The sequence below is a fragment of the Callithrix jacchus genome, chromosome 6 (genome assembly GCF_049354715.1).
Source record: "Callithrix jacchus isolate 240 chromosome 6, calJac240_pri, whole genome shotgun sequence".
NCBI classification, from domain to species: Eukaryota; Metazoa; Chordata; class Mammalia; order Primates; family Cebidae; genus Callithrix; species Callithrix jacchus.
Genome location: NC_133507.1, coordinates 162317624 through 162340077, shown reverse-complemented (window position 1 = coordinate 162340077; position 22454 = coordinate 162317624). Strand labels below are relative to the sequence as shown.

At 57.3% G+C, this 22454-nt stretch overlaps 1 protein-coding gene across 19 annotated transcripts in view; it reads right to left on the bottom strand.

Moving 5' to 3' along the window:
• SNED1 (sushi, nidogen and EGF like domains 1) overlaps window positions 1-22454 on the bottom strand; it is a 107149-nt gene that overhangs the window by 32005 nt on the left and 52690 nt on the right. For 8 of the 19 annotated variants that reach the window (XM_035306310.3, XM_035306308.3, XM_035306314.3 and 5 more), the window contains 18 exons: window positions 20578-20682; window positions 20214-20327; window positions 19468-19584; window positions 17569-17685; window positions 17111-17227; window positions 16801-16935; window positions 16371-16544; window positions 9741-9854; window positions 8976-9089; window positions 8568-8681; window positions 7856-7969; window positions 7246-7542; window positions 5106-5289; window positions 4153-4265; window positions 3026-3307; window positions 1585-1729; window positions 1428-1510; window positions 91-189 (listed from right to left, as the gene is read on the bottom strand). In XM_035306310.3, the coding sequence (XP_035162201.1) occupies window positions 91-189; window positions 1428-1510; window positions 1585-1729; window positions 3026-3307; window positions 4153-4265; window positions 5106-5289; window positions 7246-7542; window positions 7856-7969; window positions 8568-8681; window positions 8976-9089; window positions 9741-9854; window positions 16371-16544; window positions 16801-16935; window positions 17111-17227; window positions 17569-17685; window positions 19468-19584; window positions 20214-20327; window positions 20578-20682 (2538 nt within the window). The remainder of the gene's footprint in view (window positions 1-90; window positions 190-1427; window positions 1511-1584; window positions 1730-3025; window positions 3308-4152; window positions 4266-5105; window positions 5290-7245; window positions 7543-7855; window positions 7970-8567; window positions 8682-8975; window positions 9090-9740; window positions 9855-16370; window positions 16545-16800; window positions 16936-17110; window positions 17228-17568; window positions 17686-19467; window positions 19585-20213; window positions 20328-20577; window positions 20683-22454) is intronic. The other 11 variants (XM_035306311.3, XM_035306309.3, XM_078328949.1 and 8 more) reach the window with 4 other exon arrangements.

Below are 22454 nucleotides of genomic sequence, written 5' to 3'. Positions count from 1 at the left end.
GTCCCTCACGAGGGGTGGGCCTTCCTGCCTGCAGCCTCTAAGGCCCGAGAGCAGTCAGTCCCAACGTCCCCACCAGCGCCGCCCACTTACTTTCGATGTCCTTGTCGCTCTGCTCAGGGAGCTGGAGGGCCAGGCTGACCTGCTTGGGGGCTTCCTCTGTGTTCTCGAGCTGTGCCATGGCTGTGGGTTCTAGGAGAAGCCAGGTGGTGACCACACCGCACGGCTTTGCACCCAGGATGGTCCTGGGGCCACCCGTTTGAGTACTTCTATACCTTGAGAGCAAGAAAGTCCCTGGCGGGGACCAGGCTCCCTTCGTGGCCCTGGCACCTGTTGGCCCCAGCACTGCCTCCCCTGAAGGGCTGGCCCTCGCCCTCCTGCTGACCCTCTGGAGGGGCTGGGCCTTCCACTTGCAGGCCTCATCAGAGCTGCTTTGGGGACAGTCACCAGTGACTGTGCTGAGAGGCCCCATCCTTCTCAGGGCTGATACAGTTGCTTTCTCCTTCGTAGGGTCAAATTACACATTCCTCTCCTTTCAGCCTCTGCCCTCTCTGATCCGTCCTCGGTCTCTGCTGCCCTGTCTCGTGCCCACCCCCAACTGCATCTCGTCTGTGCAGGTTCTCACTGCCACCTTGGGCATTTCGTATCTGCTCCCATGGCTGCAGATACGACGGGCCCGCCAGACTCCAGGATCTCACCTGCCCTCTCCCCAGCTCACCATGCAGCAGCCACCCCAGACTCTGGTCCTTCCTGGTCACTCTCCCTGCTGAATGCCCCTCCCTCCTCTGCCTGGGGAGTTTTTGCTCAGAACGTGTTCATGAAACTGGTGACTAGGCTCTGTTGGGGAATTCCATGAGGGTAAAGCACTCGGCCTTCCAGGTGAGAGGCAAGGGCCAGAGAGGTCCCCTCTGGGGCAGGTGGTGCCTGCGTCACTCCTCGAGCATGTCTCAGGGCCTCTGTGTCAGAATCACAGGCAGATTCCCAGAGCGCCCTCACCCGCTAAACCCGGTGGGAAGGGGCCAAGGCATCTGGACCCTCTGCCTCCTGCTGCCGGGAGACATTGCTAGGACAGCGATGGGACTGCTGGACCACACTTGGGAGTAGCAAGTTAGACCCTCATAGCCTCCTGCCCACGGCTTACCAAAACCAAGCCCTACCTTGGCAAACAAGGCTGCCATAATGGCTCAGACCTGCTTCTGGAACGTTTATCTTCTCTTGCGTGCCCTGCCAGCAGCCTGTGCCTCCGCCCACGCACAGACAATGTGAGGCCCTCACGAGCTGCCCCTCCCGCCGTGGAGGCACATGCTGCCCACAGCCGGGGTGGGGTCCCTGGCTGGACACTTTGCTCGTGGTGGGGGTGGTCTCATCATGGAGGGGACAGGGCCTGGGCACAGTGGCACCGAGGAGGGTGGGGAGGCCCTGGCACTCACGTGATCTCACGGTGGCTGCTTTGCTGGGGGAGCCGCTGAACCTGGCGCTCACTCTTCCTCTGCCGTCCACAAGCTCCGAGAACCTGCAGAGAGGGTGGGAGGGTCACCACAGCCGGAGTGCCGCCTCTGTCAGTGGGGCCGACGGGTGGGGTACTACCTGGGAGGCTGGGTAGGGGTCTCGAGGACACTGTGGTCGTTGAGAAGGCGCAGTTCCGGCAGGCGTGCTGGGGGTGGTCTGTTGCTGAGCATCCGAGGGTGGTGCCCTCCCTGGTGCCAGCGTCTGTCAGTGCCGTCACTGGGGGCTGCAGAGCAGGTGGGAGGAAGGGGCTGGTCTGGGGCTGCCATGTGCTCCTGTCCCTGCCCCCTGTGGCACAGGAGGCACCTCCCACACTCAGTTGTGCTTGGACTGCGGTCATCCAAGGCACTGTGGCTTCCCAGACACCCTGGGTTCCCTTCCAGCCCACCTGCCGAGTCCCTTCTGAGGAGGAGCCATGCGCAGCCATGACAGACAGGCACTGGCCTAGGAGTCTTGAGGAGGGGCCGAGTCTAGGCCCCGCCCGCATCACTCCTCCAGCTGCAAGGGCCGGCCCTTGGGCTTGGACTCAGGTCTTAGGCTGCCCTGGAGACACAGCTGTTTCCCCCCACTGGCCTCCTGATAGGACACTTCACTGGGAGTCCCTGCCCCAGCACTCACCCTGACAGTGTCCTTCAGCTTCCCAGGCTGGGCCCTCCTTCCCCCTGGGAGCCTCCCTTCCCTCTCACACTGAGGCCGGCTCACAGAGGCCTCAATCTGCCCCTTCCACCTGGCTGCTATGCTTGGCCCTGAGCCGGTGGGGGTGGCAGGTCGGGTCTGAGAACTTGCCAAGCTTGTGTACTTCGTGTCCCCAGTGCAGCCTCATGGGTTAGGGAGGAGCCTGGGGTCGGAACTGGAGCCCCCTCTTCCCTGGGGAGCCGCCCATGCTCGGCTAGTCCGGCCCCTTCTCCCTGCTGGTCTCCGTCTCTTTCTCCTCTCCCTGTCCCGCTCCTGCATTTCCCACAGCTCCTTGTGTGAACTTGGAAGACCTAGTTCACAGAAGGAGCCGAGGGGCGTCCAGGTCCCTGGTGGAACTGGCAGGGTCGCCTCCACACTAGGGAGCAGACCTGAGTTCTTGGCAAGCTTGGGAGCCTCAGCTCCTCCAGGTAGCTCCTGCCCTGGGCCACTGCACCCGGCATTCCTGCCAGCCTGTGGCCTCCAGGCCCTTTGTGTGTTAAGTGTCCAGTGGCTCCTCATGGGTCAGGCTGGGGTGCAAGGCCACTTCGGGGGCTTCCTCCTCGCCGCCACCCTCGGCACTGTCTTCAGGTGACGCTCAGCCTGTCTGGGATCTACGGGACAGTCCGGCACCAGTTGAGGCTCAATGTGCTTATTATTCAAGTTCCTGGTGCTGCCTGTCTGTGAGCCCTTCCTTTCCTCGTGGGTTTGAAAAGCCTGCACTTTCACACACAGACTCACTCCTCCCCTGCTAACATGGCCCTGTGTCTAGGCCCCTGCACGGCCAGGCCGGTCCTGAACAGGGTGGAGGGCTGGCAAACACTGCCCCAGCCCACCCGCAGGCACTCACAGGTGATGATGTACAGGTGGGCAGGCTCGCTGTGCAGCGGCCCCTGCTCCGTGCTCTGCACCGCCGTTACGGAGAGCTGGTACCGCTGCCCCGGCAGCAGGTCTCGCAGCGTGTAGGATGCCAGCTTTCCACTGGGGACGTAGCGGCTCTTGGCGCTCTGGCTGGTGGTCACATTGATGACATAAGCCTCCAGCAGGCTGCCTGGAGTCGGAGCGTCCCAGACCACATGGGCAGAGGTGGCTGTGACTCGGGTGGCGGTCAGGTTTGCTGGAGGCAGGGGCCCTGGATGAGGCAGGAGCAGGGGGAAGTAAGGGGACCTGTGGGGTCTTCCGGCGAGAACGCAGTGTGAGGACTGACAGGGGCTGCTGCAGCCTCCCTGGAACCAGATTCGTTATTATGGGGAATGGTACATGCTGAGGCGGGGCGTGAGGTAGCACGCACAGCAGTGTCTTCCCTCCAAGAGGCCTGCAGGCCCCCGATGCCACCCTCCTCTTAGGGCAGGATCCAGCAGGGAAGCCCCCAGGCCCTGGCCTGTCAGCTGGCGCCCTCCCTGCAGCACTCTCGGAGCCCCACTGGCCTCTCCCAGGCCTTCCCAGGCAGGCCGCATTGGAGTGCACAGGTGGGCAGGGGCCTGCTCAAGCCTCCGTTCCCCACAGAGGGAGCTGCAGCCTCCTCTGCCCAGTTCACCCGTCCCCGCCACACCCCTGAGCTGACTGCGTGCTCTCTCCCCTCCCATGTGCTAAGGAGAGAGAGGGTGTGGGCCTAATGACACAGGAGCTTAGCTAGAGGGGCTGCTTGCAAGGCACAAGGGCCCTGAGTATCCCCAGATCAGTGAGTTCCTCTGGCCCTTGGGTACCCCGTAGGAACGCCACACTGAGGAGCTACCAGGAGCCTTTAGGGGTGGAGGCTGCCCTGGACAGCTGACCCAGCACAGGGGCCCCTGCTCAGCCTGGCCTGGCCGGACTCAGCCCAGCCCAGTGGCCCCTGCCCGGTGGCCCTAGTGGAAGAGACATCTGGGAGGCCAGGGGCTGGGTTCTGGTGTTGTAAACACTTTGGTGAGGACTGGGGGATGTCCGAGTTTCTAGAAGGCGGCCTTTGGTGTGTGTGGGCCGCACCGCTCTACTCACGGGTCCACACGTGTGTTGGCGCAGTGGCCAGACTCTCCGTGGGGTGCTCCTCTCCCCTGAGCCCACTGAGGGTGGTCAGCTGGATGGTGTACCTCCTCCCAGGCAGCAGGGCCCTGTGGGTGGGAGACAATGAAGGGAACAGGGATATTGGGACCTGTGTGTGACTCTGCTGCCAGACCTCAGCTCCCCCAGGCAGGAGGTGGCCAAGGGGAGGTCGTCCTGCTGCTGGTGGCCCAGGCAGCCTCCACGAGGGGCAGACTCATGGTCTTCAGAGCCGTGTGTTCCTGGGGCGGGAAGCTAACCCGTCTAGGAAGCTGAGGGCTGGGTGCGCTTGGGGCCACTGCAGTGTGGTCAGAGGGCAAGTGTTCAGATGGGAGAGGCCAGAGAAGGGGCACGGGGTCACTGCAGGGATGGGTGACAGGCAGGCCTGATGCCCCCTCAGCACAGGTGATTTGATGTAAATTCTCAGGAAACCGCAAGGCAACATGAGGCCAACGCCGGCCTAGCTGGGGAAGCTGCTGGCTGCAGGCTCCCTCCCTTCTGGCTCTGGCCTTTCCGGCTCCCCTGCCTGTGCTGAGCAGGAGGCAGAGGCTCTGTGGTTGGCGACCACATCACAGGGTCCACTGCGGGACCCTGGGAGAGCTCTGGGCTGCTCCCATCTGCCGTCGTGGCTGCTGCTCTCTGGGACCCAGTCCCTCTCATGTACGTGGGGAAGGTGGGTCCCAGGCTTTCAGAGCTTTGCCTGCTTTATTTTGGACACTTTACAACACTACCAAGGTGCATCTTCTCGGCAGCCCTGATGGGGTGGGGCGGGAGTGAAGCCTCCGGGGTCTGAGGCCAGCTCACCTGCGACCTTTGCTTCTGCCAGGTGAGGAGGGCAGGTACACAGTGCACACGCGGAGAGTGTGCCCGAGACTCCACCCTGCCCTCACCCTGGCCCCACATCCCCTTACCCAAAGGTGAACCTGTCCACACTCCTGTCCACGTCGGTGGCCTGGTCCCCGAGGGCCTCAGGGTGGCGGATGGACACGCGGACCCCACTGACGGTAGCATGGTGGATCCTGTGCAGGGCCCACTGCACCGAGATGGTGCTGGCTGTGACATTGGTGACCTCGAAGCCGTCCACAGGGCGGGGTCCTGGGGGGAATGGGCTGCTCAGCAGGCACAGGCCCCTTCCTGCTCCCGGAGGAGTGCAGGAGCTCAAGACGAGACCAGGCTTGGGAGGGTGCTGGGGGCCTCAGAGAGGCGCAGGAGAGGGCATCCCATTGGCTACTCGAGGGACTCAGGCTGGGTGGGATGTCTGGGCTCTGGCCTCTGAGGCTGACGGCTGCAGAGGCCCACTGTGGGCCAGCCTGCTTTGCCAGAGGCAGGGGTCTTAGTTTCCATTTAGATGTGACAGTGACATGGCAGGGAATGGGCTGGAGTCCCTCTGGACATGAGTGACCTGGGCCTCCCCTCTTTTCCGTCCTAGGAGGATGGACGCACAGAACTCCCAGCAACTGCAGGGAAGTGGCCACTTGTGAGCTTGGCTCCCCACCCAGCCAGTCTCCTCTGAAGCTCTCATGCCACTGCTGACGTGCCAGGCAGAGATCAGAGGGCAGCCCCTGGCTCCAGGCAACCCCAGTAGTGGACGGTGGTTCCTTCCACCCACCACAGCTGGCCAGAGCTCCCACTCTGCAGCGGGCGGGGTGGGCGCCGTCCTCACTCCAGACACCCTCCGAGGGCAGACCTCGCAGGGGCTTCTTCCTAAAACAGCCCAGGTGAGCCACCCCCACTCAGCCCTTGGCGGCTCTTGCTGCCACCTGCTCGGTGTCACCACACGTATGTCCCAGGCTCCCTGCTGGCTGACGTGTACGCTGTGTCCTTGCTGTGTTGAGAACTCCAGCCCCTTGGTGGTCAGCTGCTGCAAGACAGGCCCCTCTGGGCCCCTGGGTGGGCTTGAGCTGCCCTGAGTGCCTCCTCCTATCCCTCAATGCCTTTGGCATTGGCATCCAGCCAGGGTCCAGGTGTGGCCAGGAGACCTTCCCCCCTGAGAGCCGCCTGGTCCAGTGTCTACTCCCTCTCCACACACCCGCCATGCTACCCATGGTTTTCACTACACTCACGTGGCTGCCCCGCAGGGCCCAGCCTGGCGCTTAGGTCACAGAGTCCCCAGCCACCCACCCATCCATCACACCACTTCGTAGCAGCCCATGCTCTCAGCACCTCTTCCTCTGTCCTCAAGCCTCAGCACCCCTCCCCGTTCTTGCTCCTGTGTCTGGAGGGCACAGGCACGTTGGGTGGGAGTCCCACGGCCCCATGGCCCTGCACCCACCTTGGTTCCCGCCCAGCCTGAGAACCCTCATGCTCTACCTAATGCAGCCGGCTCCATGGAGGGCCAACCCTCTGCTTTCTCCCGGCCCTGCCCATCCGTCCACGGCCATGTTCTAGGATTCCTTCCCCCTCCTCAGAATCCTTCTCAGTGGCACACAGCCAGCCAAGCCCCGCAATGCCTTCCCTAGAGCCCCCACCACCTCCTGCTCCCCAACACGGCAGCAACCCCCTGGCTGTGTACAGCCTGGACCTCTCCTGCTCTCTCGGCAGCTCAGGCTCCGAGGAGGCTCCTCCCTAGGACCCCCTTTCCGGGTTGCATCTGGCCACAGCTTTCAGTGCCAGGCTCCGGGTCTGTCATTTCAGCCCCACGGCTCTTCCAGACTGAGCCACGGACTCTGCCTCTTAGCACATCCCAGTGCCTACCCAAGCCTGTGAGCAAGCGCCCCTCTCAGAGTCTTCCCAGGCCTTCTGAGCACCCCAGACCCCAGCCCCTCCAAACCCTGCACTGGCTCCTCCCCAGTCCCACTTCCTGGTGCCATGCCCGGGGCTGTGCTGCTCCCGCTCCTGGCTGTATTCTACCTGCCTGATCCCACGTGGGCCTGAGGCCGGCTCTGTCTCCCCAGAGCTCTGTCTGCAGCAAGACGGTGCCTCCAACCCCGAAGCTCGGCTGTCTTGCTGCCGGGAGAGCTGGGGAGGTGGATGGCACAACTGCCACCCTGCGGGTGCTGGGGCCAGCACTGCACTTGAGGGGCCGGGCCGGGGCCAGCTTGGGGCACTCACGCGTGTGGACCAGCAGCACCGCAGGCCTGCTGATGTCATTCTTGTTGTTGGTGTTGCGCTTGACCGAGAAGATGGAGATGTTGTAGGCCCTGCCAGCCGCCAGGGCCCGGAGCTGGTGTGAGGAGCGGCTCCTGTCCACAAAGTCTGTGCGGCGGTAGGCGCCATCGGAGGAGACGTACGTCACCGCGTAGCCGTCCAGCATCTGCCTGGCCGCTGGGCCGTCGGGCGGGTTCCAGGAGATGGAGACCCCACTCTCCTCCACTCTGTCCATCTTGAGGGCCGTTGGTGGGAAGAGCTCTTCAGGGTTTGGGTTAAAACAAGGGGGGGACTGGTCAGCTCTCAGCCGTGCAGACTGGCTCCCGTTGGCGGCTCTTGGGCCTGACACAACCATCGCCGCCAGATCCTTCTGTCCTCAGCCAGGAACCTCCAGGAGGGCCACGCTTGCATGTGTGTCAGTGTTTCCAGCCCACCGGGGGATTGTGTCCCCTCCCTGTTCCTCGGGGAAGAGGCCTGGTCAAGCAGTGGCTGGATGCTCCGCCCTGGGGACTGCAGGGCCCTCCAGGGAGAGGGGCCCCCACAGCTCCCTCACGGAGGCGGCCTCACCACCTACCTTTGGCGCAGTCCTTGCCCGTGTAGCCCACTTTGCAGGTGCAGCTGTGGGAGCCGTTGGTGACCAGGCAGTAGCCACGGCCCCCACAGGGGCTGGAGAAGCAGGGGTCGCTCACTGAGGGGACAGAAGGCGGCAGTGAGTGCTGGGGTGTGGCCAGGCCCCCACTCCAGCCCGCCCTTGCTCCTGGGGCACTGGGTCCCTCTTGCGTGGGTGTGGAGGGGCGGGGGGTTCCTGCCACCCTTGGATTCCGCCACCTCCGCTGCCCCGTGGGGCCCACGCCAGCAGCCCCTCCAGTCTCCACAGAGGGGAGTGGACACTGGACCAGGCCAGGCCAGGCCACCTTCCCCATGACAGTCCTCTTGAGGAGGGGAGGTCAGTGGTCAAGGAGGTCTCATCAGGGGGTATCCCACTGGGGGCTGATCAGGGAGAATGTTCCAGATAGAAGCACAGTGCGGGGCCCGCCCGGGTCTGCAACTAGCTTGGCCTATCCAAGGGCAGCAGGGCCTGTGTGTAGATGTCAGCCCCACCTCTGGGTGTGTCCTTGGGTGAAGAGGGGTGTCTGGGGGCGGGGATGAGTGCATGAGATGGGGATGATTAGAAGGCACCATTGTGGGACCAATGAAGACAGGTGGAGGGCCACTGGCCTGTGTCCTGAAAGGGGCTTCCGAGGAGATGGGCAGAGCTCGGGAAGCAGGTGGGCCTGCTGCCCTACCTGTCTCACAGTGGTAGCCGAAGAAGCCCTCTGGGCAGACGCACAGGTAGGCCCCGCCGCCGCTCTCACACCGGCCTCCGTGCTGGCAGGGGCTGGAGTTGCAGGCGTCCACCTCTGGAGAACACCCAGAGAGTGGGCCCAAGCCGCAAGGGGGGAGTCTGGGGGAGGGAGGAGAGGACAGCGGGAAGAAGGGAAAGGAGGAAGCCAGGGGTAGAGGCCAGGAGAGAGGGGCAGTGGGCAGGTCCCACCCCTCAGCCTTCCCCACCACCCCTGCAAGGTGGCCACAGCCCTGGGGGTCCCTCTCCCAGGTGGCCTGCCCAGCAGGGAATGTGGGGACACCCAACCTCCTCTCTGATGGTCCAGAGGCCCAGGCTCTGCATGAGGGGCCCACTGGAGGGGAGCCCCTACCTGTCTCACAGCGGACTCCAGCGAAGCCTGCAGGGCACTGGCAGACAAAGGTCCCCGGGAGGTTCCTGCAGGAGCCTCCGTTTCTGCAGGGCTGAGCTCGGCACTCATCCCTTTCTGCACAGAGAAGGGGTGTCAAGGGTGTTGCTGGCCTGGGTCTCAGGCACTGACCTACCCCCAGGATTCTGTGCACTCCCTGGGCTCTGGTCACCCCTTCCCTAAATGGGAGTCATTACTGTGGACATCTGCTTCCTCTTCCATCAGGCCCACACCTGCCCCTCCTCGGGAGGCACACCACCTCCATGCCTGCTGGCAGGGTCCCACCTCCAGGCCACGCCTTCCTTCAGGTCACTCCGTGATGGGAGGCTCCCTGGGCCTTGCCCTCCTTGGAGCCTGTGTTTCTTTCTCAGGCTTAGAGCCCTAACGAGGTAGAAGGGTGCGCAGGGCTCACCAGGCAGGCCTCCCCTCCCCCCACTGGCTGGCAGCAGCCACCAGGTATCAGAGACTGTGACCTGCCCTCTCCGACACTACCTTCTCTGCGCCCTGAGGCCAGGCCAGCATTTCTCAGCTGGGCTCTAGTCTCCCCGGGGAGGTGCAGGAAGGGGTATTTGTAAATCTTTGTCTTGGATGTCAGAGCTGGCAGGGGCCTGAGAGAGCATGCAGTGGCCACCCTGACTGTCCAGACAGAGATCTGTCCGGGGACCCAGGGCCTCAGGCACATGGCCAGTGTGCTGGAACTGCCACCCAGCGGGGCCAGGGCCCTCTTACCCAGCTCGCAGTGGGCACCATCATAGCCAGCGCTGCAGAGGCACAGGTACCCAGCGACGCGGTCCTGGCAAGAGCCTCCATGCAGGCACGGCTGCGACCGGCACTCGTCAATTTCTGAGAGGAGAGAGCCCAAGAGTAAAGCAGGGTGGTCACAAATAAGCCAAAGTGAGAGGCACATAAACTAGTTCTGAGGGTCTAGACGGAATTCAATGACATGTCCTCAGTTACTGCAGAGGCCAGAGCCAGGGCTGGACATCCCTGGAGCCGGGGCAGGGCAGTAGGCCTGGGGCTCAGTGCCCGGTTGTGCCTGTGGAGTGACAGGGCGGGCTCAGTGATGATGCTGTGGGACTGAATTCCAGTGGCTTTCAGGTGGACAGGGCAAAGGCCTCGGGCTTGGCAGAAAACGTCTCATGTCCCATCTTGCCATTTCAATGTGTAACAGTCACCTATGAAACCAGTACATCTATGAGAAGTCTTTTTCTTTTGAGAGAGAGTTCTTGTTGCCCAGGCTGGATGGAGTGCCATGGTGTGATCTCGGCTCACCACAGGCATGCTCACCTCCCCGGTTTAAGCGATTCTCCTGCCTCAGCCTCCTCAGGACCTGGGATTACAAGCATGTGCCACCACACCCGGCTAATTTTGCATTTTCAGTAGAGACAGGGTTTCTCCATGTTGATCAGGCTGGTCACGAACTCCCGACCTCAGGTGATCTGTCCGCCTTGGCCTCCCAAAGTGCTGGGATTACAGGCGAGAGCCACTGCGCCCACATGGGATAAATCTTTAGTTTTAAAGGATTCATCACAGGTTTCTTTTAAATTGGAAGCTGTGCTCCTGAATTTAAATGTTTAATTTTTTAAAGTTTAATTCTTAAAAAGTAAATAAATGGTAATGACTTAGTGACATCTGAGCCTAGTAACCACCCTGGCAGCCGGAACGGTAAATGGGCTCATCTGACCACGCGCCCTCCTCTTCCCTTGTGTGGGGTTATCATTTCCTTGCCTTTTAAAAATTAGCTTTCCTGGCAGTAAAATAAGTCATTAAGATTAGTTTTAAAATGTTATAAAGTTTTTGTTGTTTATGAACTTTATTTATAGTACATTATGACATACTGTCTTCCCTCAGCATTATCTGAAGAAGAGAACTCCGCATCATGGGTCACCGTAGGTCATAGATTTTCACTGCTAATTTTTGTATTTTTGGTAGACATGGGGGCTTCACTGTGTTGGTTCACCAGGCTGGTCTCGAACTCCTGACCTCAGGTGATCCGCCCACCTTGGCCTCCCAAAGTGAGCCCCTGTGTCTGGCCCCAACATTTTCTTTTTGATTTATTGATTTTTGATTTGCTGAATAGCATTGCATAGCGTGGTTATATCATACTTCCCCATTCTCTTTGGCTGGGTCTTTGGGCTGGTTCTAGACTTCTTCCTTTTACAAAACACGTGTCTGTGTTTCTTCTTTCCCATCTCCGGGTGCAGATGTGAAGGTTTTTCTTAGGCTTCTACCCGGAAGTGGACTTGGTGGAACACGGTTGATGTAAACGATCAACAGCGGGCACGCTGCTCACCAGGCAGACGAAGCGCCTCTAGCAACATGTCCTCCTCCACCACCTCCGCCTCCCGGGTTCAAGCAATTTTCCTGCCTCGGCTTCCCAAGCAGCTGGGGTTACAGGCATGCACCACCATGCCCGGCTAATTCTGTATTTTTAGTGGAGACGGGGTTTCTCCATGTTGGTCAGGCTGGTCTCGAACTTGCTGATCCACATGCTCGCCGGTATAGATTTTTCCGACTTCTGAAGATTTGCCAACTGAATGTATCTCACTGCACTTCTGAGTACCTTTTCCTGATTACTAATGAAACAATATCACTTTTCGTGTCCGTCCGGCTTTTGTATCTCTTCTTGCATGTGTTTTCCCTATTAGGTTGTTTTCTTATTGGCTTATCGGAGTCCCTCATGGAGTCTTAAAACTCTGTATCTCTTCTTCCAGTTTGTAGGTTATACTTCACTTTCTTCTCTAAGGTTTACGGATTGAAGTTCCTAATTTTCATGCAGTCAAGTATGTTAATAACTTCATAATCCTGTTTGGGGCTTAAGGAGTCTTTCACTACCCCAAAGTCAAAAAGATATTTACCTATATTTTCCACACAAAATCATATAGTTTTTTAAAATTGTTTTCCCCTGTGGTATTTCAGGATTTTCTTTTTCTTTTTTGAGACAGGGTCTTGGTGAACTGAACCGATTATCACTGAGAGACACCCTCTCATTCTGAATGACGCTTTTTGTCTTAGAGTCTTTTTTTCTGATAGTAAAACAGCGAACACACCAGCTGTACTTTGGTTTGTATCCACCTGTTTTCCTTTTACCTTCACTTTTTGTATATTCTTGTTTTAGGGATGTCTCTTGAAGAGCGCTAGCTTGTTCCATACCGTGTCTGGCAGTCTCTTACCTGGAGAGTTAGTCCCGTTCATATTTGTATGTATTCTTTCCAATCTTAGTATTTGCCACATTTTTCTGATTATACTTTTCTCCGTGTGGATGGTGACAAGCCTCACCATGAAACCTGGTAACTGTCCCTTCTCTTAACTGGGTTTATCTCATTACCTCATTATCTTCCTTCCTTCAGAAAAGGACACAGTTTTTTTTTTGCTAAGCCTCTTATGTTTGTATGAGAATATACTTTTTTATGCTCTCACATTTGAATACCAGTTTGATTGGATAAAGATTTTTAGGTCTCAAGTTTATTTTGTTTCTTAATTTTTAATTTCTAGGAGACAGGGTCTTGCTGTCACCCAGGCTGGAGTGCAGTGGCATGATCATAGCTCACTACGGCCTTGAATTCCTGGGCTCAAGCGATCCTCTCCCCTCAGACTCTTGAGTAGCTGCGATTACAGGAGCATGCCACCATACCTGGCTAATTTTAAAAGCTTTTTGTAGAGTTGGGGTCTTGATATGTTGCCCAGGCTAGTCTTGAACTCCTGGCCTCAAATGATTGTCTTCCGTTCATTTTCCTCCATTTCTTCCTTTGTATCGATTTCCTTAGGCCTACCCATTTATTCATTTCAGCTGGGCATAGTGGTTCATGCCTGTTGGTTAATCCCAACACTTTGGGAGGCAGAAGCAGAAGGATCTCTTGAGCTCAGGAGTTCGAGACCAACCTGAGAAACACAGTGAGATCCTGTTTCTACAAAAATGAATAGTAAATAAAACAATTTATTCATTTCAGATGTATTTTCAGTTCTAGATTCTCTATTTTGTTACTTTTTTTCTCTGCTCGAATTCTCTCTTTTCTCCATCATTCTGCCTCTCTTTTCCTTTTTCTTTCACATAAAGGAAACTTTTTTTTTAATGGTGAAAAGATATACGTGTATTTAGAATTGGCCAGCTGGACTCAGTTCAGATGATCCCAATTTTGTTGGCAACATCCAAAGCATCATAATCAGGAGCCAGTGGAACACGTGCCTTCTCCTCTCCATCAGGCCGAGCCCGGGTGCTGACCTGGGCCACATCAGTGTCACAGAGCTTCTTCACAGCCTGTTTGATCTGGTCTTGCTGCCTTTAACACCCACAGCGAACACAAGCGTGCTGTTGTCTTCTGTCTTCTTCATGGCGGACTCAGCGGTCAGCGGAAGCCTGACGATAGCATCATGGCCAAGCCTGTCTCTCCTGGGGGCCTCTTCCCAGGATATCTGGGCTGCCTCCGGAGTCGCAGTGTCTTGGGCCGCCGGAAGGTGGGTGACGTGTGGATCTTGTTTTCGTGGCTGTGGACACCTCTCAACACTGCCTTCCTGGCCGTTAAAGCCCTCCGTTTGGCTTCGGCTTTAGGAGGGGCAGGAGCTTCCTTCTTCACTTTAAGCGCCATCTTGTGAAAAGGGGCAAAGAAAACTTTCAATGGAATTTTAAAGTCTGTCTAAATTCCAACACTTGGGTGATCTGCGAGGTCTTTTTCTGTTGGCTGATTCTTCTTTAGATTATGTGTCATAATTCCTTGCTTCTCAGACAGCGTGTATAAAAACACTGGAAATCAGAGTAGGAGATTCCTCCATTAGGATGAACAGACTAGTCTCCACCAGGTAGTGGGGGTGAGGAGCTCGCCTGTGACGTCACCAGGAGTCGAGCTGGGCTGGGCTGGAGCACTTTTAAGTAGTTTCAGCTCAAGATAGGTTTTGAATGCGTGAGGATTTGAACAGGCCTCTCTCCAGGTGGACTTGGATGGAATCCTTGTGAGACTGTGAATTCTCTCCCTCCTTTCCAGACCAGCCCCTGGCTTCTCATGCACTTAGAACAATCCTGTGGGTGAGACCTGCTGGGTGCTGGGAACTTGCTCTCCGCGTCTGTGGCTTCTCTTGGTTTCAATCGATTGTGCTTGTCCCACAGTATGACAAGCTTGGCTGGAGGATGAAAGCGGCCAGCAGCCTCAACCTCTCTGCATCCTCACCTTGTCAGGTTAAATGATAGGATTTCATAGGCTTCATGGAGTTCCTTCAACATTGCAGAGACGGTGATGGTATTTCACGCTGACCAAGTGGATCTCTTCAATATGTGAAAAATTTCTCTATCTCACATCGACACTGCTGTTGAGAAGTTTGATGTCAAGCTGGTTCTCGTTCCTTTGTACATGACCTGTTTTTCCCTCTGGAAGTTAAAATTTTTCCCGTTTGTCCAGGATATGCTGGCATTTGACTGTAACGGGCCTAGTGTTTGTTTCCCCTTTGCTCCTGTTTGGTGTTCTGTGGACTCTTTTGATCTGCTGCTCATCTGGAGCTCTGGGAATTTAACTCCCCGGCCACTCATGCCTTACATTTTCATTTTCTCTTCTTGGGCTCCAATTATCTCAGCATTGGCCATGCCTTCTACCCTCTATAGCACCAATATTTTCTTTTCTTTTCTTTTTGAGACAGAGCCTTGCTCTGTCACCCACACAGGAGGGCAGGTAGTTTGATCTCACCTCACTGCAACCTTTGCCTCCCAGGTGTAAGCGATTCTCCTGCCTCAGCTTCCCAAGTAGCTAGGACTACAGGCACGTGCCACCACACCCAGCTAATTTTTGTATTTTTAGCAGAGACAGGGTTTCACTATGTTGGTTCACCAGGCTGGTCTCGAACTCCTGACCTCAGGTGATCCTCCTGCCTCAGCCTCCCAAAGTGCTGGGATTACAGGTGTGAGCCACTGCACCTGGCCCCAACATTTTCTTTTTGATTTATCTATCTTTCCCTGCTTCTTTCTGGGAAAGTTCTTCAAGCTGATCTTTCAACTCACTAACTTACTCTTCATCTGTATCCATTTATATATTGTCTGTTCTTTCAACTATTGCAGTTCTTAACCTGCTTCTGCCCACTTTCTTTTTAAAATGATTTACCAATCCTGTTTCAGATGGCCAACGCCGTGTTTACTTTGTAAATCTGTCACGGTTATTTTATACTGTGAATCCATTTTCTTTTTCTATACGAGATGGGGTCTTGCTCTGCCCCCAGGCTGGAGTTCAGTGGCAGGACCACAGCTCACTGCAGCCTTGACCTCCCGGGTTCAAGTGATCTCCTGCCTCAGCCTCCTGAGTACCTGGGACTACAGGCACGTGACACCATGACCGGTTAATTTTTAAAATGTTGTGTAGAGATGAGGCTCATTTTACGCTTGCTAGTCAGTCCATCTTCTCCACTTCTGCTTCCAATCGTACACATTATCTGGACTTTTACTATTGTTTTTTGAGGCAGATGTACTTCTGAGCTTTCTCAATACCCTGACTGGTTGCTCACATTCGCTGAGGATATCGGCTTCTCATCCAGCATCATACGGGGGGAAGTAGCACTGGGAGGGGGTTGTCTCCAAGACACAGGAACTCACCCTGAGGCCTGGAAGCCCAGAAAGAAAGGAGGGATGCTTGAGGCCAGGTATTCCCAGACGTTAACCTGAGTGAGGCCATGTGGGTTGGTCTTGGCTTGGCGGGCACGTGGAAGGCCGTGACGTGCTTATGTGCCCCATCCATCTCTGGGCACTGCCACACACCCTCCCTAAGCTCATTTGTTTAAAACCCTCGCTTCATAAAAACAAGCTCACATCACACAGACTTTCTGATGCACCGCTGGGACTGCTCTGGCGTAATGTGATGCACCTGCAGCGTGTGAATGACCCGAGTTCTCCAGGGACTTCCGACAGAGGGGGCCTTGTGTCTAGGCTGTGCACCCCCAGCTCCCAAGCCAGATGGGTGGGACCTTGGCGGCAACGCTCTCTGGGGCAACACTCCTCAAATGGCTGCAGCAGGACGCGGTTCTTGTTGAAATCAGGCTCTGATTCCACAATTCTTCAAGGGGCCAGGAGTAGGAGGTGGACCCTGAACCTGTATTTGCCTCTTTAGGACTCTACCCTTGGGCTTCCTCTTGGCCTCAGCTATTGCATCTGCAGAGGGGGCATCTGGGTGTTTGACCCCGTGCTCCAGGAAGCCTTTAGTGAGTGGCTTGTGAACATGACCACTGTCACCCAGGTCCACATTCACAGAGAGACTGAGGGAGGAGGGGCAGGACCAGGTCAGAGATGGACACCCAGGCTTGGGCCTGCAGCCCCTGTGCTCCTCCACATGGCCCCAGGGAGGAGGGTGTGGGCCCCGCCTGCCCCACCCCAAGGGCCCGAAGAATCACCGAGGCACTGGGGAGGCTCACTCCAGACACCCTGTGGCTGGCAGACCCGGATGCGAATGGGGGTGCTCAGGCTGTAGCCGCGGTCACATGCATAGAGGGCCACTGCGCCCAGCCGTGTGCTGTCGAAGCGCAGCGTGGCGTGCTTCACCTCCTCCGGGGGGCCGCAGTCTACCTCTGCAAGGCACAGCAGCCTGTCCTGCATGGTCCTGGGCCTCCCCGGCCCGTCCCCACCGCTCTGCCCTCTGCCTGACCTGGCTGCAGGGCCCAGGGACGTCCTGCTCCCACACTGCCCTTCGCAGGGGAAAGGTGCTTTGACTTCTGGGGCCTGGCTGCCGAGATGCTTGTTTCCTTCTTCCCATTCCTGCCCTGCCCAGCTCTGCAGGGAGTAGCAAGAAGACCCATGCCCCCACGTGACCCCCGGCCCTCTCACCTGCCTGGCACCGGTGTCCCATGTACCCAGCTTGGCAGTGGCAGAAGAAGTCCACGCCTCGGTCCTCACAGGTGCCCCCATTCACACACGGGCTCCGGAAGCAGGGGGAGGGGGCTGCCAGAATGCAGGAGGGTCCTGGCCACTGTGTTGTCCCTGAAGGCTCGGGACTGCATGGGCATCTGGCCTCCTGCACCCAGCTCCACCTCCTGCACCTCCAGGGCCTGGGCCAGCCCTGCTCATCGGCCTGTTTATACATCTGCAGGGTGGCTGTACCCCTGGCCGCCCTGGCCTGGCTTCCCACCCACCTTACCTATCTCGCAGTGCCGCCCGGAGAAGCCTGGGGGACAGTCACATTTGTATTTGCCAATGTAGTGGAAGCAGGTGCCACCGTTGTGACAGGGGCCAGAGGCACACGAGTCTGGCTTCCCTGGAAGCAGAAGGCACCCAGCCAGGTCAAGGGTCACAGCCCACCACCCCTCCCAGGTTCCCCAACCTCCCAGAGCTGGGGCCTCTTCATGAGAAGCAGAACCGCAGCTGGCGTCAAGGGTATGTCAGGGGCCCCAGCTCAGGGCTGGCCAGTCATTCCTGCCCTCCCTACCACCCCTGGGGGCCACACTGATCTCACAGTGCCTCCGGTGAAGTGGTGGGGGCAGGTGGTCAGTCATTCCTACCCTCCCCACTGCCCCTGTGGGCTACACCGATCTCACACAGCCTCCCTGTGAAGCCAGCCAATCATTCCTGCCCTCCCCCCACCTCTGGGGGCCGCACCTATCTCACAGTGCCTCCCGGTGAAGCGGTAGGGGCAGCTGCAGTGGTACTCACTGCCCGCCTCCTTGCACGTGCCCCCATTCCGGCAGGGCCCTGAGCTGCACAGGTGTGGCCGGGCTGTGTGGAAGGACAGAGGCAGATGAACGGGGCCAGGCTGCTGCCCTGCAGAACCACTACATCCTCTTGGCATCTCCTAAGTTCTCTGGTGCTAGTGGGGGCTGGAAGGCCAGGTCTGCTTCTGGGCTGAGCCCCAAGAAGTCTGTGAGCCCCACAGGTCTGCACATGTGGCGGGAGGTGGGGGTGGGGCTCGCAGGCTGGAGACCCCAGCTCAGCCTCAGGCCAGCCTTCTGCACACCTTTCCTCTTCTCTGCCCAGGCTCTGGCAATGGCTGGGCCCTTCCTGGTGGAGAACCAGCTTCACCACTGCAGTGGGAGCAGCACCACCTCCTTCCTGCCACAGGCACCCCCCATCTGACAGGAAGCAGCTGAGTCTCATCTGCTGTGACACTGGGGCCACGGCAGTCAATCTGGACTTCTGTGTTTTCTGTACCTACTCTGGTATTGCCATGTTTTCTCTGGGTCCTGACAGTTCCTGGGCCCCCAGGGAGCTCAGTTGCCCAGGCCTGTACTTGAGGCAAGCAAGTATTAAAAGCTGTCTGCTAAACCAAGCACATCTATCCTGACACCTTGACAACCACACTGTCACAGGACCGATGAGGAGCTCCAAATCCTTGGACCCCTGGGTGTTCTGAGTGGCAGGAGGGGCCAGCCCCCTGTGCTCACTCCTCTCCCCCCCAGCCCTTACCCCCAGGGGCTACCACACTGCATGTCCAAGCTCTGGCTGTCCCACCCCTGAGGACAGCCATTCCTGTCCCTTCTGTGCTCCTTCTGGGTTCAGAGCTATCCGAATTGGTGGCCTGTGTGCTCGCAGAAGCTGGGACCTGGGAGGAGGGCTGTGCAGTTCCTGGGGTGGGCACAGAACCAGTGGAACAGGGACACTGGGTACTGGCAGCCTGGCCTAGTTAGGAGATGTGGGCTCTGGTGGGCCACCCCTTGGGTGAGGTGGCCTCCATACCACTGGTGGGCGTGAGCTGGGCTAGGGCCAGAGTTGAATCTGGACAGGGTCCATGAGGGGCCTCAGGGTGGTCCTAGAAGTGTGTTGAGAAAGATGTCAAAGCTTGCAAAGAACCAAGCACCTGGGTCTTCTCTTTGGAAAGCTGCTGCATCTCTGCTGCAGGAGTGTGGGGAGCCACTGGGTCCACAGCTGAGACTTCAGGGTCTTGCCCTCAGGGACAAGGAACAGAGCAGGGGAGAGGCCATGGGAAGGCTCCACACCCATCCAGGCTGTGGGGTGTACCTGGGGCCCTAAACCCCCAGAAGAGGGTGCCAGGCCATGCTGGGGTCAGTCAGCCCCCTCGGCACTGGCCACTGAGACACCGGACACATCTGGGGGTCCTGACCATTGCTTCAAACTGCACGTAAGGGACAGTCTTGGTGGGCACTGGCGGGGACAGCTACACCTGCACTGTGCTTACAGAGGGATACTCCTATTTTCAAGCAACTAAATGTAGTAAAATTCGACATTCTCCATGCTGAATTAGACTGAGCAAAATCCTAAAGAAAGTTTTTAAGTAAAATTTAAAACAATGATTCTAAAGCCTATTTGGAAAAATGCTGAGCAGGCAACGAACTCTATTTTGAGAAGAGCAAGGAAAATGAGCAGTAGGCCTGGGACTGGCGCAGATTAGAAACGTGCAGGGGAGAGGAGCTCGTCTCAAAGGCACAGAAGCGAGCAGCACGGCAGGCAAGGTTCTAGACGAGGCCAACAGTTCCCAGAGAAACAGGCCCGCGGGCGCTCTCCGAGGTGCTGACGCCCGGCGCGCGGTCCGCCCCGCCCTACCTTTCTCACAGTGCTTGCCGTGGAACCCTCGCGGGCACTCGCAGGTGTAGGAGTCGCCATGGGCATCACAGGAGCCTCCGTTGAAGCAGGGGTCCGAGTCGCAGGGTGATGGCAGGGCTGGGGGCAGAGGGTGGGCCTGGAGCTTATGCTGCATCCGTGTGGGCAAGAGGCTGGGTGGGGCACCTTGCCTGCCGGGGTTACCCTGATATCCTGTCTGGAGCCAAGGCCGCTTAAAATGTACTCTGTGGGCATCTTGATTCCTCAGAGTGGGCTCTGAGCTCCTTCCTGCAATTTTTTTCTTGATTTTAGCAGAACTTGCCCTTCCCTCTTCCATGAGGTAGCACTGAGCTGTGATACGCAAACGCCTTCCTGCCATCACTGCCAGCATCGCGTCATTATTCTATATAATTACACACGATGCAAGTGATAAACCACACGTGGCAGTCACACATTTAACTACCTAATTTTAAGCATTAAATATCTGAATAGCTTGTGCTGGGGCTCGGGGAAGACGCCACATGCTGCTTGTATACTCGAAGAGGCGCTTTTCCACCTTCGAGCTTACTTCCCTGGGGTGGGGAGATATCTAGCCCCGTATTTCAGGAAGGCTATTGAGAGAGGCTCGCCCAAGTGCCAGCTCTCCCAAGGGTCAGCAGGGACTCTGGCCTCTGCCTGCCTCACCCACCACTTTCTCCCTGGCTTCTGTCCCAGCCCCGGCCCAGCAGGCCCAGCCCCGAGCCACTCACAGTGGCTGGCGTTGTGGTCGGTGTGGCAGACACAGAGGTACCTCCCGCCATGCTCCATGCAGTAGCCCCCGTCCGGGCACTGTGTGTTCATGTTGCAAGGCATGGCTGTGATTTCTGGAGAGAGAGGAGGAAGCCCATCCCATACCCCGCATGTCTTCTGGCGGACCTCGAGTCCTTGTCAGGGATGGGGCTTCCCAACACCCCGTGACCCCAACGGTTCAGGCACTCTTGTGGCCAGACCTTCCTGGGTGGGGGTGGAACCATTGGTTGAATCTGGATCTGTGGACCCCAGCCCAAGCCACCATTCATTTCCTAGTTATGAGGATGCTCAGGGACGGGCAGGAAGGGTGCCCTGGGCACCTACCAAATTCACAGAGTAGCCCAAAGAATCCTGGGGGGCACTGGCAGAGGGTAGTGTTGGTGCCCAGGCATCTGCCTCCATTGCGGCACTCACAGCCATTGGAGATTCCTGCCACAAAGAGAGAGAGGAGCCTCCCATGTGGGGGTGCAGAAAGATGGCACCCTGGCTCCAGACCTGCCCTGCTCCTGGCCAACTTCCCATACAAATGCAGCGTCCACATACTCATACGCTTCTTCTCGGGGTGTTTCCCTTATAGATGCAGTGTACGCACACACACACGCTTCTCCAGGCGTTTCCCACACAGATGCAGTGTACACACACACACGCACACACGCTTCTCCAGGCGTTTCCCATACAGATGCAGTGTACACACACACGCACACACGCTTCTCCAGGCGTTTCCCATACAGATGCAGTGTACACACACACACACACACGCTTCTCTAGGCGTTTCCCATACAGATGCAGTGTACACACACACACACACACACACGCTTCTCCAGGCGTTTCCCATACAGATGCAGTGTACACACACACACACGCTTCTCCAGGCGTTTCCCATACAGATGCAGTGTACACACACACACACACACGCTTCTCCAGGCGTTTCCCACACAGATGCAGTGTACACACACACACACACACGCTTCTCCAGGCGTTTCCAACACAGATGCAGTGTACACACACACACTGACACGCTTCTCTAGGCGTTTCCCATACAGATGCAGTGTACACACACACACACACACGCTTCTCCAGGCGTTTCCCATACAGATGCAGTGTACACACACACACACACACGCTTCTCCAGGCGTTTCCCATACAGATGCAGTGTACACACACACACACGCTTCTCTAGGCGTTTCCCATACAGATGCAGTGTACACACACACACACACGCTTCTCCAGGCGTTTCCCACACAGATGTAGTGTACACACACTGACACGCTTCTCCAGGCGTTTCCCATACAGATGCAGTGTACACACACACACACACACGCTTCTCCAGGCGTTTCCCATACAGATGCAGTGTATACACACACACACACACGCTTCTCTAGGCGTTTCCCACACAGATGCAGTGCACACACACACACGCTTCTCCAGGCGTTTCCCATACAGATGCAGTGTACACACACACACACACACACGCTTCTCCAGGCGTTTCCCACACAGATGCAGTGTACACACACACACACACACGCTTCTCCAGGCGTTTCCCTTACAGATGTAGTGTACACACACACACACACGCTTCTCCAGGCGTTTCCCACACAGATGCAGTGTACACACACACACTGACACGCTTCTCCAGGCGTTTCCCACACAGATGCAGTGTACACACACACACACACACACACACGCTTCTCCAGGCGTTTCCCACACAGATGCAGTGTACACACACACACACACACACGCTTCTCCAGGCGTTTCCCTTACAGATGTAGTGTACACACACACACGCTTCTCCAGGCGTTTCCCACACAGATGCAGTGTACACACACACACTGACACGCTTCTCCAGGCGTTTCCGACACAGATGCACTGTACACACACACACACACACGCTTCTCCTGGCGTTTCCCATACAGATGCAGTGTACACACACACACACACGCTTCTCCAGGCGTTTCCCACACAGATGCAGTGTACACACACACACACACACGCTTCTCCAGGCGTTTCCCACACAGATGCAGTGTACACACACACACTGACACGCTTCTCCAGGCGTTTCCGACACAGATGCACTGTACACACACACACACACACGCTTCTCCTGGCGTTTCCCATACAGATGCAGTGTACACACACACACACACGCTTCTCCAGGCGTTTCCCATACAGATGCAGTGTACACACACACACACACACGCTTC